The sequence below is a fragment of the Sapajus apella genome, unplaced genomic scaffold (assembly GCF_009761245.1).
Source record: "Sapajus apella isolate SASKATOON/1434 unplaced genomic scaffold, GSC_monkey_1.0 scaffold109, whole genome shotgun sequence".
Lineage (NCBI taxonomy): Eukaryota > Metazoa > Chordata > Mammalia > Primates > Cebidae > Sapajus > Sapajus apella.
The window spans coordinates 83,715-100,748 of NW_022437049.1; the positions used below are offsets into that span (position 1 = coordinate 83,715).

The 17,034-nt window shown below is 36.5% G+C and overlaps 1 protein-coding gene and 1 long non-coding RNA gene across 4 annotated transcripts in view; one reads left to right on the forward strand and one right to left on the reverse strand.

Annotated features, from left to right (window-relative positions):
• The window catches only part of HDHD2 (haloacid dehalogenase like hydrolase domain containing 2), a 46,715-nt gene that overhangs the window by 12,441 nt on the left and 17,240 nt on the right, over window positions 1-17,034 (reverse strand). For 2 of the 3 annotated variants that reach the window (XM_032259384.1, XM_032259385.1), the window contains exons 2-4: window positions 16,800-16,910; window positions 13,799-14,007; window positions 11,025-11,109 (exon numbers count right to left, since the gene is read on the reverse strand). In XM_032259384.1, coding sequence (XP_032115275.1) covers window positions 11,025-11,109; window positions 13,799-14,007; window positions 16,800-16,900 — 395 coding nt within the window. In that variant the 5' untranslated portion in view covers window positions 16,901-16,910. Of the gene's footprint in view, window positions 1-11,024; window positions 11,110-13,798; window positions 14,008-16,762; window positions 16,911-17,034 lie in introns of all 3 variants that reach the window. The other variant, XM_032259386.1, reaches the window with a different exon arrangement.
• LOC116537327 lies at window positions 4,274-10,816 on the forward strand. Its single transcript, XR_004263073.1, has 2 exons — window positions 4,274-4,307; window positions 10,745-10,816. It is a non-coding gene; the product is annotated as an uncharacterized LOC116537327 (long non-coding RNA).

Sequence of the window (17,034 nt, forward strand, 5' to 3'; positions counted from 1 at the left end):
AATAAGGCTTGAAAGTCAAATGACTCCCTGATCTGTGGGTGGCAGAAGGGGTGTTGTGTGAACAGGCATGAAAACAACATTGATCTCCTGGCACATCTCCAACAGAGCTCTTGGGTGACCAGGTGCTTTGTCAATAAGTAGTATTATTTTGAAAGGAATCTATTTTTCTGATCAGTAGGTCTCAACAATGGGCTTAGAACATTCAATAAACCATGATGTAAACTGATGTGCTGTCACTCAGGCTTTGTTACTCCACTTACAGAACACAGGTTTTAATTTAAAGTCACCAGTTGCATTAGCCCCTAACAAGAGAGTCTGCTTGTCCTTTGAAGCCACTGACTTCTCCTCTCTAGCTATGAAAGTCCTAGGTGGCATCTTTTTCTAATGTAAAGACTGTTTCACCTACATTGAAAATCTGTTGTTAAGTATAGACAGCTTTATTAATGATCATAGGTAGATCTTCTAGATAACATGCTGTAGATTTTTTTTTGAGATGGAGTCTTGCACTGTTGCCTGGGCGAGAGTGCAATGGCACGATCTTGGCCCACTGCAACCTCTGCCTCCCAGGTTCAAGCGACTCTCCTGCCTCGGCCTCCTGAGTAGCTGGAATTACAGGCATGCACCACCACTCCTGGCTAATTTTGTGTATATTTAGTAGAGACAGGGTTTCACTATGTTAGTCAGGTTGGTCTCCAACTCCTGACCTTGTGATCTACCTGCCTCAGCCTCCCAAAGTGCTGGAATTACAGACGTGAGCCACCGTACACATGCTGTAGCTTCTACATCAGCATTGGCTGCTTCATCTTGCACTTTAATGCAAGTTTATGGAGACAGCTTCTTTTTTTAAACCTCATGAACCATCCTCTACTAACTTCAAACTTTTCTTCTGTATCTTCCTCACCTCTCTTAGACTTCCCAGAACTGAGGAGACTTAAGAGAATGTTGTGGCTGGTTTGAGCTTCTATCCAGACCACTAAAACTTCTCCACATTAGTAATAAGGCTGTTTTGCTTTCTTATCTTAGGTGCTCACTGGAGTAGCACTTTTAATTTCCTTCAAGAACTTTCCTTTGCATTCACAACTTGGCTATCTGGCACAAGTGGCCTAGCTTTCAGCCAGTCTCAGCTTTCACCATGCCTTACTAACCTTACTCATTTCTAGCTTCTGACTTTAAGAGACATATGACTCTTCCTTTCACTTAAACACTTAAAGGTCACTGTAGGGTTATCAATTGGCGTAATATCAGTATCATTGTTTCTCAGAGAATAGGGAGGCCAGAGGAGAGGAAGAGAGATGGAACAGCTGACTGGCGGAACAGTCAGAACACACAAAACATTAAATTTGCCATCCTACATGGGTGTGGTTTGTAGCTCCCAAAACAATTACAATAGTAATACCAAAGATCACTGATCACTATAATACACAATAATAATGAAAAGTTTGAAATATTGTCAAGAGTTACCAAAATGTGACACAGAGACACAAAGTGAGGACATGCTGTTGGAAATATGATGACGACGACTTGCTCAATGTACGGTTACTGCAAACTCAGATTGTTTAAAAAAAAAAAAATGCAGTATCTGTGAAGTGCAATAATGCAAAGTAAAAAGAGATATGCCTGAACACTACGCTGTCGTTCTAAACAACTTAACTATTTTCCCTGAAGATGAAGCGTGTGAAAATGAAATTATACTGCTGTTTAAGTAATGAATGAATTAGACTGCAGTTTAAACACGTATCATATGTCCAACATCAAACTGTTAAGTCCCTCTTACCCTCTCACCCCACTCCCCGAAAGCGTTCCTCACCCAATCTTTCCCATCTCAGTAATTTCTCCCAGTTACTCAAGCCAGAACCCTAGCTGTCATCCTTGATTTCCTACTTTCTCCCACCACCTCCACATCCCTATTCACTAGGAAATCCAGTAATTTCCAACTGGGAAACAAAAATTAAAATACCTCAAAACTGTCTTACTCCTTCACCTGAACTGTAATAGCCTTACAATCGGTCTTCCTGCATTTTACTCTTGACCTATTATTCCAATCCACTGTATAAACAATAGTGGGAGTTTTGAAAAGTGCAGATAGATGTGATCATGTCCCTTCCCTGCTCAAAATTCTTTAATAGCTTCTCACTGCAACCAGTAAAGTCCTTAGCACAGTCCTTGCCCTATCTTAGGACCTTAGGCCTTGCCTTAGGCCTTGCCCTATCTGCCCCCCACCCTACAACTCCACTCTCATCTCAAGTTACTTTTCCCAATCACTGACTGAGCTCCAGCCACAATACTCTGTTCTCACTTCCTCAAAAAATGTCAAACTCTTTCCTGCTTCAGCCCCCACACGGTGCCCCCTCTACCTGAAACGGTTCCCCATACTTTTCACATAGATTTCTTCTGCTCATTTGTCAGGTTTCAGCTTACATGTCAGCAAATCAAAGAAGTCATTTTCAATGTCTCTTCAAATAAAATGGACTCCCTCCTCACATCTGATTTCTATCTCAATCCCTTTTGTTCTTCGTATCACTCACCACGACGGGTAATTTTTATCCTACTGTGTTTGGCCTGTCTTCCTCACTAGAACACAGTCGTCTGCCTATCAGTTCTAGTCATCACTGTACTTCCTACACAAAAAAAAACAAGTGGTACTTTTTGGTAAATGTTTATTCAATAAATTAAATCATGGATGAGCCTCTGTATGCCTTGGTGTCCTGAACTACTTTCTTTTATTTTTTGAGACAGAATCTCACTCTGTCACCAGGGTGGAATGCAGTGGTGTGATCTCGGCTTACTGCAACCTCTGGCTCCCTGGTTCAAGCTATTTTCCTGCCACAGCCTTCCGAGTAGCTGGGATTACAGGCACCCACCACCGTGGCCCAGCTAATTTTTTAATTTGTAGTAGAGACGGGTTTTCACCATGTTGGCCAGGATGGTCTCAATCTCCTGACCTTGTGATCTGCCTGCCTCAGCCTCCCAAAGTGCTGGGTGAGCCACTGTGCCTGGCTATGACGACTATATTTATACATAAACGTAGGAAGTGTAATAACTATACTAAAAATAAATAATGGCAAGTAACTTCACATTTGTGGGCTTCAGTTTCAAACAAAGTGCTAAATTAGATCAGGGTTTTTCAGCACTACTATTTTAGGCCAGAAAATGCCTGTTGTGGGGCTGACCTATATATTACATGATATTTGGCAGCATCCTTGGTCTCTACCCACCATACACCAGTAGTACCCCTCTCCCTCAGTTATGACAACCAACAATGTCTCCAAATGTTACCAAATATTCCTTAGGGGGCAAAATTGTCCCCTGATTGAGAATCGCTGAACTAAAGTAATGCCAAAGTGTTAACATTCAACACATTAAAAATACCAATCAACTCGACAAACATAAACTATCAAAAGTTCAAATTAAAACTAGTGAATCATGAAAAATACCAAAGGAAAATCCCATTAACATTTAATTAATTGAAACCCCCCAAATACCTCCAATTTCACACTGACACAGTAATTCTCATTAATTACTGAAAAAAAATAATGAATTTGTAAAGACTCAATGTTCCACATAAAATAGAAATCTAAGAATACTATACATCCAAAGTGAAAGATAAAATGAAAAATTAAAATAGAAGATCTTAAGACAACTTCAACACTGCTATTTCTAATTATAATCAGAATTTTAAAAAAAAAAAAAAACAACCCACAGTTTTGAAGTCTTTGGGATTAAAAACAAACAAATACAGCTTATGACCTAGAAAGAAATACTGAAAGTGGTGAAATACTGAAAGTTCTACCCCTGAATTTAGAAGTAAGATAAGGCTATCTACTATTACCACATCTGTTTGGTAGTGTACTAGAAGTCCCAGACAGTATAAGAAAGGAAGAAAAATGAAAAGAATTTTAACATTGGAAGGCGACAAAATTGTCATTATTGTCTAAATTTTCTATGTAGAAAATGCCATCCAAAAGATTCTACTAATACAAAACTTTATTATAATTAGCAAGTAAATGGAAGACTGCTGGATACAACATTAACATACAAAAACCCAATTTTCCTTCTATGTATTAGCAATAAACAAATAAAAATGAAATTTAACAAAATACAAGGCCAGACGCAGTGGCTCACGCCTGTAATCCCAACACTCTGAGGGGTGAAGGCAGGTGGATCACAAGGTCAAGAGTTTGAGACCAGCCTGGCCAACATGGCGAAACTAAAAATACCATCTCTACTAAAAATACCTAAATTAGCTGGGCATGGTGGCACATGCCTGTAATAGAGGCTGAGGCAGGAGAATCTCTTAAACCTGGAAGGTGCAGGTTGCAGTGAGCTGACATCACACCACTGCACTCTAGCCTAGGCAACAAGAGCAAAATTCCATCTCAGAAAAACAAAAACAAGAATACAATTTACAATAGCATCAAACAACATGAAAGACAAGAATTAAGTTAACAAAATGTCTAAGACGCATATTCTAAAAACTATAAAACATTGATGAGAGCAAATGTAAAAATAAACAAAAACAAACTCAAATAAATAGAGATACATTTTATTTTCGTAGACTGGAAGATATTTTATTGTACAGATATAAATACTACCGAAATCCATAGATTTAATGAAACATCAATTTCTAGCAGGCCTTGTGGAAATTAACAAGTTGATTTCAAAATCTGTATGGAAATACAAGGGATGTAGAATAGCCACGAAAATCTTAAAGAATAAAGATGGGGGATATACATTACCAGATATTAAGGCTTATCATGAAGCTACAATAATCAAGACAGTGTGGAATGGCATAAGTACAGATAAAGAATCTAGTCACTTGATTTATGTCAAAAGCATAAATCCAATGGCGAAAAGAACGGATCTTTGCAATACATGTTGCTGGAGCAAATGAATACCTACAGATAAAAATGAACCTCTATTTCACACGATTCACAAAAATTAATTCAAAATAGATTCTACACCTAATTGTTAAAAGTAAAACAATAAAGCTTACAGAAGAAAACACAGGAAAATATCTTCATGACCTTGGGGTAGGCAAAAATTTCTTGGAACAGATGAAAATACTGACAAATTGAACTACATCAAAATTAAGAACTTGATGTTCTCATACTATTAAGACAGTGAAAAGGCAAAACAAAGACAGGGATACCTGTGGTACACATATGGAACCAAAGTCTCATAGACATAACACATGAAGAACTCTGACAAATCTGTAAGTAAAAGACAACCCAATCAGAAAACATAAAACAAAAGATATCCAAATGGCTAATAAATATACCAAAAGGTTTCAACATTACTCATCAGAGAAATACAAATTGAAACTGAGGCTGGATGCAATGGCTCACACCTGCAATCTCAGCACTTTGAGAGACTGGGGTAGGATGATCATTTAAGGTCAGGAGTTTGAGACCATCTAGCAACATAGCAAAACCCCATTTCTACAAAAACAAATTAAAAATTAGCCAGGTATGGTGGCACACACCTGTAGTCCTGGCTACTTGGGAGGCTAAGACAGGAGGACCTCTTGAGTCCAGGAGTTTGAGGCTACAGTGAACTATGATAGTACCACTGCACTCTAGCCTGGGTGACAGAGTGAGACCCTGTTTTTGAAAAAACAATAACAACAACAACAACAACAAAATGAAAACAAAAACAAATAGAAACTCAACAAAGATACCACCATATACACCAAACAGAACAGCTACTATTAAACAGAGAATGTGAAGCACTAGAACTCTCATTTGTAGCTAGCAAGAATGCACAACTTGGTACAATCACTTTGGAAGACTGTTTGGCAATACTAAAACTAAACAATTACCTATTCTACTAGCTAGCAATTTGACTTCTAGATATGTACCCAAGAGAACTGAATGCACATGTCCCCCAGAGGACACATACAAGAATGTTCACAGCAGTTTTATTCATAACAGCCCAAACTGGAAACAACCCATGTCCATTAACAGCAGAATGAATAAATAAACTGCGGAATATTCATATAGACTACTACTATACAAACAACAACAACAACAAAGAAGCAAAATAAAAACCAAAGTACTGGTGCATGCAAAGACGTGGATAAATCTCAAAAGCAGACCAAAAAACCACTATGATTCTATGATTTCAGTCACATGAAGATTAAGAACTGGCAATAATGATAGAAGTCAGAGCAGTGGTTATCCTGGGGAAGGAGGGTACTGACTGGGAAAGGGAGCCACCGGGGATGCTGAAAATGTTCTGTATCTTGGTCACCAAATGGGGGTTACATAGGTATATCTATGTGTAAAATTGTATTGAGTTACATTCTTAAAATTTGTATAACGTATAGTGCATGTTATACCTCAATTTAGAAAAATCAGTAACAATACATTTTTGTGGTTTATTCACATGAACTTTTTATTTAGAGTAGCAGGAACTGCCTGGTAAATATGTCCTCAAACTACAAAATAAGAACAATGATTCTGATATTCAACTCAATTCTGTATTCTATGATTTTCAGATCTGCATATAAACTTCTTATCCCACACACAATAATGAAATGCTTTAAATATCTCAAGTTCTGAAATCTTAAAACAATTTATCACCTCCAAAGTATTTCATAATATTTTGCAGTATGGACTATTAAGAATACTGCATAGCCGTCAACCCTTTCAAAAGTGGGAAAAGCCCACAGATATATTTCTAATTTAAATCCTGCTGCTACACTTTTCTGGGATTCCTCATGCTCAGGGCTCCAAGTACTTAGAAAAGATTCAGGAGTTACTGTACAAATACAGTACTGAGGCCATTTTTGTTTGTTTTCTTTCTTTTCTTCCTTTTACTAAGGATTGAATACACTGGAGTAATTAAACTTACAATTTTTCCTTAAGGAGGACAGAAAGCAAGCAATCCAACAGTCAACAAAGACCACTTATGGTGATAAGAAGCTCACCCTGAAAATTTTTTTAAAAAATCTGTACATCTCTAAGACTTTTGGAGGACTCTCAAACTCTACAGCAATTATGGGAAGAATGTCATCAACAAAACTTCAAATAACATTATTCTTAAATAGCCTTTGCCTATACATTTAAACGTGAAAGTTGTGATGCCATTTCTCTTCAGGTATAACGACATTTTAATAAGCTCCTCTAGGAGCTGGAGAGCAGTTAGTTGCTCAATTCAGGAAAAAAAGGCCTCAAACTTTTTCTAGGCTAAGCAATTCCACGTAATTTTTTCCCAAAATTCCTTTGCCTGGCAACTATAACTCTGAAAAAAAAAAAATCATAAGGAAGGCATAAATACATGTTCTCAGAAGTTTTTTAAAACAAATTTCAAAAACCTGGAAGACCAACAATAATAGGAACTTGTGGCAAAGCAATTTTCAGTGTGCTTCTTCAAATGGAATATTTCGTAGGAATCAAATAGGTTTTAGAATAATATTTAGGAATATGACAAAGCATGCACAATACATTAGGTTTTTAAAAAGCATGTTACTACATGGTACACATACATTTTAAATTTTGTGTAAACATGTATGGGCATAGAAACAAAGAAACTAGCTATGTGCTATAAAATGTTAACTGTGGTTCTCTTTAGGTGGCAGGGTTATAGGTAATTTTTAATTTATCTTTCTTGAGCATTTAAACTTTTCCATAATGAGGATATATTAACTTTATGATATTTTTTAACCTTGTTAATACTAAGTTCAGGTTAGATAATAAGTGACCTGTTTGTCTTTTTCCCAATAGTAATCATCGAGTTCAATTATAATTGGTCTATTACCTAAATGCTCAAACTTTGGGTTTTTTGGGTTTTGGGGTTTTTCAAGGTGGAGTCTCACTCTGTCACCTAGGCTGGAGTGCAGTGGCGCTACCTTCACTCACTGCAACCTCTGCCTCCTGGGTTCGAGCGATTCTCCTGCCTCAGCTTCTCCAGTCAGCAGCTGAGACCACAGGCACATGCCACCACACCTGGCTAATTTTTGTATTTTTAGTAGAGACAGGGTTTCACCACGTTGGCCAGGTTGGTCTCAAACTTCTAACCTCGGGTAATCCACCCACCCTAGCCTCCCAAAGTGCTAAGATTACAAGCATGAGCCACCACACCTGGCCAAACTTTGGGTTTTTAACTCTGGTTGATAATATTGGGAAGGGATATGTAAGGGTGTCAAACATGTCAATAATTTCTGTTTCTCAAAATGGTTGATAGGCATACAGGTATTCATTACATTGTTCTTTATATCTTTCAGTACTGGGTAAAAGGAAAAAAAGCTACCAACAGCTCTTTGGATTTGAATGTTTTATAAAATTCATACCCAAATCATATCATATCTATCAGCTATAACTGAGTCATATCCTTCCTCAAAATCAGTTCTTTAAAATCTATTGTCACCAGGTGTGTTGCTCACGCCTGTAATCCCAGCACTTTGGGAGGCTGAGGCGGGCAGATCACTTGAAGTTAGGAGTTCAAGACCAGCCTGGCCAATATGGTAAAACCCCACCTCTACTAAAAATACAAAAATTAGTTGGGTGTGGCAGCATGCACCTGCAGTCCCAGCTACTTGGAAGGCTGAGACATGAGAATCACTTGAACCCAGATGGCAAAGGTTGCAGTGAGCCAAGACAGCACCACTGCACTCCAGCCTGGGTGACAGAGCGAGAATCAACCTCAAAAAAAAAAAAAAAAAAAAAAAAAAGAAAAAAGAAAAAAAGTCTATTCTCAATTCCATTTAGGCATTTAAGAGGTATTTGTAGAAAGGCTGTACTATGCATTTTTGTGGAGGGCTATCCATTAAAAACACAGTAAATAAGATGCAGCGTAATGTGAAAGCTGATGTATCTGCTTTGATGTAACGTGCCCCTGAAGCTGGCATGCAATGGGCTTTAAAATCCAATGTTTATTGTCATTATCGGCCTAAACAGTAATTTAACTAATCAGTGGTTCATTTGAGATGTCTACATTTGCCACACACAATCCAAACAGATGCAGTCATTGGTTGGAAGGCAGTCCCTGTGGAAACATCAATATGCAAAGAAGGGCAAGACCTAAAATCCTTCTGTTAACTCTCCACCCAGCTGTTAAGTGCATTTCTGAAATTAGAGTTGACCTATAAGTACACTGTAATGTTTTAAAATGTAGTGTTTAAAAAATCAATATGGTTAGGAAAGTGTACTAATTAGACAGCATCCAAGCAATTACAAAGTCAGTATTATGTCAGCATACATTTTTATTACCCTGAATCTAGTATTCATCTAAGACAGAGACCTCTCAATTTCCTATTAAATATGTCCTTCCCAAATTACCAGCTAAAATCAATATCTTTTCCTTGAATCCTGTGGTTAAATAAATGAGTGAAAGATAGAAGGCATAAATTCAGAAGAAATAATGGCATATTCTCTGTTTCAAATGAAAACTGATGTTGGTACAGTTGTAGAACTTACTTAAGGAGCAGATGGCATAATCTCTCCCCACTCGACCAAAAGTCAAAGTAGGATAATTGAAAAAGTAGGGGAAGCAAAAGTAATTTTAATAGCATATACACTGAAGTACGCCTTCAAGTGAGCTGACATAACAGTGAATGTCCAGGAAATAATTACGGTAAACAGACACTGAACAACTATAAAAAGTGAGTTTGCTCCTTTTAAACAAGGGCTTGACTATCATAGTGACTAGAGCCACAAATAAATGTTTATAGTTTCCTATAAATATTCTAATTCTGTGGTATATCCATGAAGAAATGAATTCTATATAAGTTAGAATGGTTCTTATAGATCCTTGCACTGGTAAGAAAATTCTGGGTTTTTTAAATAGGATTCCTGCAGTTAAATACAAAAACTTTACCAGGCTATTAAAAAATTTTTTCTAAGCTAGTTCAATATATCTCTATGTAACATTTTGAACTATATACTTGACATACGTTCAAAGGTAAATTATACTGTTTAATGGTTTAACAAGAAATAAAAGGCAAAACATGAAAAATTACAAAATCCAAAGGAAAAAGTTGCAATCTCATTCTACAGCAGATCTGCAGATAAATTCTGATCCAATTTATCTTGGGAAGTATAAGAACAAGCATTATGCAGCCTTCCTTTTAGAAGTAGCAGCAAAAAGTTCATTTAAGGGAAACACACACATTAACTGAAGATTTGTAACATCTTATGTTCTCGTTCGTCTACCCACAGCCATTGATGTCTCTCGGCTTGGATATTCCACAGGCCAAACCTAAACTCATCACCTCTTAAATCTCAAACCAAGGGTTCTTAATCTTACTTGCTCAGGTTAGAAATCTGGATGTACCCTTGTGGCACTCTTCTACTTCACTGACTAAACTCCAAAGCAAGACATGTTAATGGTATCTGAATCTGTTTTTCTTCATCCCCACTGCCACTATTCCAGCTCACTGCATCATTACCAACCATCAAATAAATTTCTTTTAAAGTGTGGTCAAATGTGTCAACTCTTTTCCACAGCCTGGATTCTCACTGGAGGTAGAATCACATTTATTGTTTTTGGTGAATTATCCTGGATAATGTTTTCCTTCAGAGATTAGCATAGTAAATGGAGAATCACAGGAGTAATAATAAAAGAAAAAACTGCTGATCGGGCATGCTGGCAAATGCCTGTAATCCCAGCACTTTGAGTGGCTGAGGTGGGCAGATGGCTTGCAGCCAGGAGTTCGAGACCATCTTGGGCAACATGGCGAAATCCCATCTCTACTAAAAATACAAAAACTGAGATGGGAGGACCACCCAAGCCTGAGCCTGGGGAGATGAAGGCTGTGTTGAGCCGTGATGATGTCACTGCACTCCAGCCTGGGTGACAGAGTGAGACCCCATCTTAAAAACAAAACAAAAACAAAAAAACATACTACACACAAAAAAAAGTCAAGATAGTAATAAATATTATTTTATGTTGATCTTGAAGATGTCTGTCCTAACGTACAGTTTAGGTGGCCAGAAAGTAAAACACATAAACCCATTCATGATCATGACAAAGGAAAGGAAGAAGGGGACTATATGATCAGATGAAAAATAAATAGCTAGATTTACCGGAATGCTTGATTCAGAATTTGATAATGAAAATGTTCTGGTGCCAATCCTATGACCACAGCATTAGGATCACTTGTTTTTATTCCTGGGAATGGAAAAAAATATAATTGTTGAAAACGCAATTAAAAGCAATGTCACATTTAAAACAAAATAGTTCTAGTCAATCAAGTGCAAACTTTTGCTATAGCCATAATCTAAAATTTAACAAATTATCCTCCCCAGTGTATTTTGGAAGTACAAGAGTACATAGAGGGAGAGGGAAATGGGGGTTGGGGGGGAAAAAGAAAGAAGGAAAATCTAGTATTTTTTCATATTCTTTGTACACAGTCTACAGGTACTCAGTAACCAGAAGATCTGAATTGAAAATTGTAACCTGATGTCCTCAAATAACAATTTCTTACTTTAATATGCTTTACTGATTACAATCAACAAGAACTGCCATGAGTTCCCTATGAACTATCAGATCGACAGCAATAGATAAGGGACTGAGAATCTAAGAGGCAAGGGAAATTAGACTTTCTAACTGACACAACTGAGGTTAACATGTTCATAATTAATATGAAATGCACTGCAGAGTCTACAGTTTTCTACATAATGCCTAATCTACTTTTAGTTTCACAATTTTTTTTTAAATTAAATGCCTAGGCATTTTATAACAGAACTTCAGACATGATAATCAAACAAGTACATTCTCCATAATTATTAAAAGTCTGATTAAAGGTTCCATGGATTATCCATAAACCAATTCCTATTTGCCTCTCTTATTGGATGCACATATCCAGGCTTTCCAACTTCCTCCTTACCATGAGTATTCCTTAGCCATGCGTATCCTCCAGTAGTTTCTTTGCTAACGCAATATGCTATTCCAGACTCATAGAATGTCTGTCCAGATCTGAAATCAGTAATTTTTCCAAAGAACTACAATGGGAAATGACAGTAGATACCACAGTCTGAGCACTGCATTATCACTGCTTTAGGCCATTCCAGCAGAGGATTACAATATATGTATTATTTAAGAGAATAAAGGTGTTGATAACTATATTTTCTATTTAAAAGTAGTAATACACGACTTTTATTTAACTTACTTGATTTCTACATTTGCATCTCTTTTCACTGACTCTTAAAATCTAATAGTTACTACTTCACTTTGTCCCATATATGCCTTTAATTAAAAAAAAAAAATACCAGTATTACTAATAAGACTCCTGAATGAAGTTTAAGATCTCTTTGTAGTTCTTTTGTCCTTAGAATTTATCTATCCCACTATGAATGAACAGGTCAAAATAATGTACTTTAAAGTCATTTAAAGTAATTCTTTTCTCTGAGTGGTGATGTCATCAGCCTGATACAGAGTTAAGTTCATTTCTATTTAGAGGCTGGTTTTTCACTTGTTGCCTTTTCATTATATAAAATATTCATATGGTTCCAAAGTCAAAATATGCAATGGGGACTTTTTAAAAAGCCTCCTCTCTTGATCTATCCCTCCTCCCTCGCTTCCCCTTTAGGTAACCATTTTTATTAGTTTTTCATTTATCCTTCTTTGGCTTCCTTTTACAAATACAAGACAAAATACGTATATCCATTTTCTTCTCATTTTCCTACACAGAAAATGTATAAAGATTTCTACGCCTTACTTTTTTCATTTAATACATCCTATGCAGAGCACTCCTTATCAAGAGAAGAACTCGTCATCATTATTTAATTTTCAGCTACAAGCCATTCCATTTTGTGAATATATCACAGTTTATTCAATCAGTCCCTTCTGATAAACATTTGGGTTGTTTCCAATCTTTTGTTATTACAAATAGGGTAGTAATGAATAACCTTGTTCATATGTCATTGTGTATTTTTGTAACTATATTTTAAAGATAGATTCCTACAAGTGCTGCTTCATATGTAATTTTGCTAGCTACTGCCAAATTCCTCTCCATAGGCTTCATGTCATTTTATATTCCCATCAGCACTCAGATGCTTTTAATAAATTTATTTTCTGTTTAATTCAGCCAAAGTTTGTTTCTATTTCTTGCAAATAATAATTCTGACTGGGGTACATTGTTGTATTAATTTTGAGGTCTGCCCAACTCTATAGCCAGGCTGAACTTATACCCCATTTTCTATATTGTGTCATTTCACTCGAGTATCCTCCCTGAAAAGAGGCAATGTGGCAAAGCTTCACAAAACTATGATATTCTTCCAGAATCTGTTGACTTTTCCAAAGAGAAACACTTTTCTCTTGATTGAAAATATTTCATGTTTACTTGTAAAAACTTCACACTATTGAGAATGACATCTACTTCAAACAAAGAGACCTGGCATATCTCATTTAATCAAGTTAATATAGTGGCTCCTGCACTGAGGATTAGATTACAATACTCAAAGTAATTTTGACCTGTGTTTTTTCAAACTATGGGTTGTGATCTATTATTAGACTGTGAAACTAATTTGGAGGGCTCTAAGCAGCATCATAATCAAATAAACAATCGAACCAAAAAGAATACAAAATACATGTTATACAGCACGAGTAAGTATTGCTTAACTTCCATAAAGACACACATATAGATATGTATTAGGTTCCTATGTAATGTGTTTCTCTTACTATGGGTTACAGTCAAAAAAGGTTTGGGGAATGCCAATTTAGATTCAAACTATCAGTATTACCAAATATTCAATAATAACAGGGAAATCAGAATAAACATCTCTAAACATCCAGTTTTAAAAATTATTTGTAAGTACATATAAAGATCTAATTTTTAAACTTTCCAAATCTTCCCGACCTTTGAAATCAGGTAGTGCCCGATCATCAACTAGCAGCATGGGTCTGACTTGTTTCTGCTCTAATAAACTTCTGGCTGCAGTCAGAGATGTGAATATTTCATCTTCAGATACATCAAATTCCAATTTTCTCAACCTTTCCAACAGGTCTTGCTTGCTCTCTTTGGTCGTATTGGTCACAAATCTAACGATTACAGAAGTACCACGTAACCTAGAAAAGCAAAATTCACAAGTCAAAAGGCAGCTTTTACATTCTGGCCCCATAAAACCTCCTAATTTGTTAAAACTGTGTCAAATGTTTTTATGGCCAAAAGGTTTTGTTGTTGTTGTTGTTGTTTTAAAAACAAAAAACAAAAAACTATCCAGAGTTGCTTACAAATTATTTACACCCTTTGGGCAGCTTCACTTCCAAAGGCTGTAAAGTTGAACTGTTAAAGCTGTTTACCTTTTCTGAGGATCTTTTATACTTTAACTGCATTCTATTGCAGAGTTTAGTAAAGGAGAGAACAAAAAAGCTCATACAAATACGAGAGGTGAAAGGCATTTTAGAGATTATCTACTGGTGCCGCCCTCTCTTCTTAAGGATGAAAAACTACAGGCCTAGGGGAGTTAAGCGATTTGCCCCGCTTTATACAGCCGAGTGGCAGTAAAGCTGAGACAAGAACTCCATATTTAGGTATCTTGGTACAGTGTTTGATCTCCTACACTAAGAGAGCAGAAGACACCTCAGAAAATCTTTAGAGACTGGCTAAGCTCTAATGGGTTACTAAGTTTATAAAGAGAAACTACCTGGATAGCTCAAAGCAACATTCTATTTTTATAGACCAAAATCTGTTTTCCCTTCAAACTACTTACGTACATGATTGATTTGATTCCAAGATGTGCTCTTGAAACCTAAACTGGCAATCAGGTATCAGAGAAAGAATTCATGATAGTCTAACCTTCTTTAAAAATGTAAATTATTTTCTTGGTCCTATAGTGTTTCAATAAAAAATTTAAAAATAATTTAAATTTATCTACAATTTAGATTTTTATATTAATACCCTGTTGCTTTTATACTTGCCCCCCAAAAGGCCACAAGGCATGAAAGTGATAATCACAATTTAAATCAAGCAAGTATATAAAACAGAAAAGAGATTTTTAAATATTTACCCAGGCCGGGCGCGGTGGCTCACGCCTGTAATCCCAGCACTTTGGGAGGCCAAGGTGGGTGGATCACGAGGTCAGGAGTTTAAGACCAGCCTGGCCAAGACTGTGAAACACCGTCTCTACTAAAAATACAAAAATTAGCTGGGCATGGTGGCACATGCCTATAATCCCAGCTACTCGAGAGGCTGAGGCAGGAGAATTGCTTGAATTGGGACCCAGGAGGTGGAGGTTGCAGTGAGCTGAGATCACGCCACTGCACTACAGCCTGGGTCACAGAGTGAGACTCCGTCTTTAAAAAAAAAAAAAAAAAAAAAATTGACCCAAAAGAACTTTAAGTAAATTTATATGGTTAAATAATTCACTGTAATTATGATTACCTCTATAATATCAGTGTAGTCTCTTCTCTACAAAACATATTAAATTTGGTGGTTCATCTCTTAAGAAATTGACTACTTCTATTTACTATTATCCTAAAAATGAAGAAGTCTAAGTACTGAAATAGTCACTATTTAAAAATTTTTTAACTTTTCATTTTACTAGTCCCTAAATTTCTCTTAGTCTATTTGTTTTTACAGAAACTAAAGCTGGCGGTGCTAGTACGGTGATTTCTCTGGGATGAGAACCTATCAGTGCCAGCAACATGACAATTTGTAGGCTCTTGCCCCTCCAGAATGACACGTTTATAATTTACACAGCTACTTAGAGATGTCATTGTTCACCAGATATAAAAAGATTTTTCTTTCAATCTACAGTAGAAAGCTCATCTTTAAAGCAGTAAAAGCTCTGTCCAACAGGAGCACAATGATTAACAGGTATCCGGCTAACTCAGACAGAAACCACGTCAAGGAGTCAAGATCAAGTCCAACTGTGCAACAGATTTTTTTTTCACTTTAAACAACATGTTGTCCACTACTTCTCCACCTATAAAATGAACATTATGACTCCTAACTGGTAACTCCCAACTGATTCCTGTCAGATATATAAGTATGTATTTCTTGATTCTGCAAATGAAAGGTAAGCTCCTTGAAAGAAAGTGAGGTTTGTGTCAATCTTTTGGCTTAATAACTGGCACTGTGATATGAGTCACTAGATTTTCTGATTAACACCATACTATGAACATTTTAAGGTTGGCAAATATGTACCACATACTAAGTATTGCTGAGTTGAAAACTTCTCTAAATTATTTTAGGATAAAGATGCTTAATACAGGTTATTAGTTCTGTTGTGATGAGTTGGTATTTTTTTTTTCAGGACACCCAGAAGCAAACATTCATATCCTATTTACTTTAACACACTTTTACTGGGTATCTCATTTGTATCCAGACTTCTATTTAGTACTGTAGTTGGTACATAAGAAATGTAAGACAGTCCTTAGCCTTTAAAAGTGTTTAGTTGAGGGAAATAATTCTAAAATTTCAAGTTCTTTAGCTAAACTTTATTTGAGCAGTTGCACACTCAATGTTAGATCTTAGGGAAAACAGGAGAGAGCAGCACTATGCCTGTCTGTGTTTTATTTTGTGATTCCAGGATTCATTTGTGATTTTTTTTCCAATGGTATTTACTCCACATTGTAGAATCTTGAGTTGTCATTCCCACATTTACATTACTGACTTAGAAAACGACACACACATAGAACAAAACGACTGGATCAAAAGGCCAAACCTAATAAAGGCTTAGAAAACAATGTTTGGAGGAAATTATAATGCATACATCTTCTAGCTAAACCCAAGGCAGTTCCTATATATGGTAAGTTGGTAAAATGCCATCTTAAGGCCATCCATTTAGCTAATGATCTGCCGTGGTAAAATGGCACTTACAAACATATTTGTCAGCTGAACCTGGAGGATAGCTTGCCTTTTAAGAGCTTCCTGTGCGCCTGGCACAGCTGCATCTTCAATGTGAAGTGTGCCACTGAGATCTACCAAAACAGCTTTTAATGCACGGCGTGACGCCATCCTTCATTCCCTAGGAGAGAGCAAATGAAATTAAAAATACAGTTTAGGAAACAATGGACAATTAAAAACTGGTAAGTCTTCAAAAATATCACTCGTATCCAGAAATATCCTGCTTAGTTTTAAGCTACTTGCTT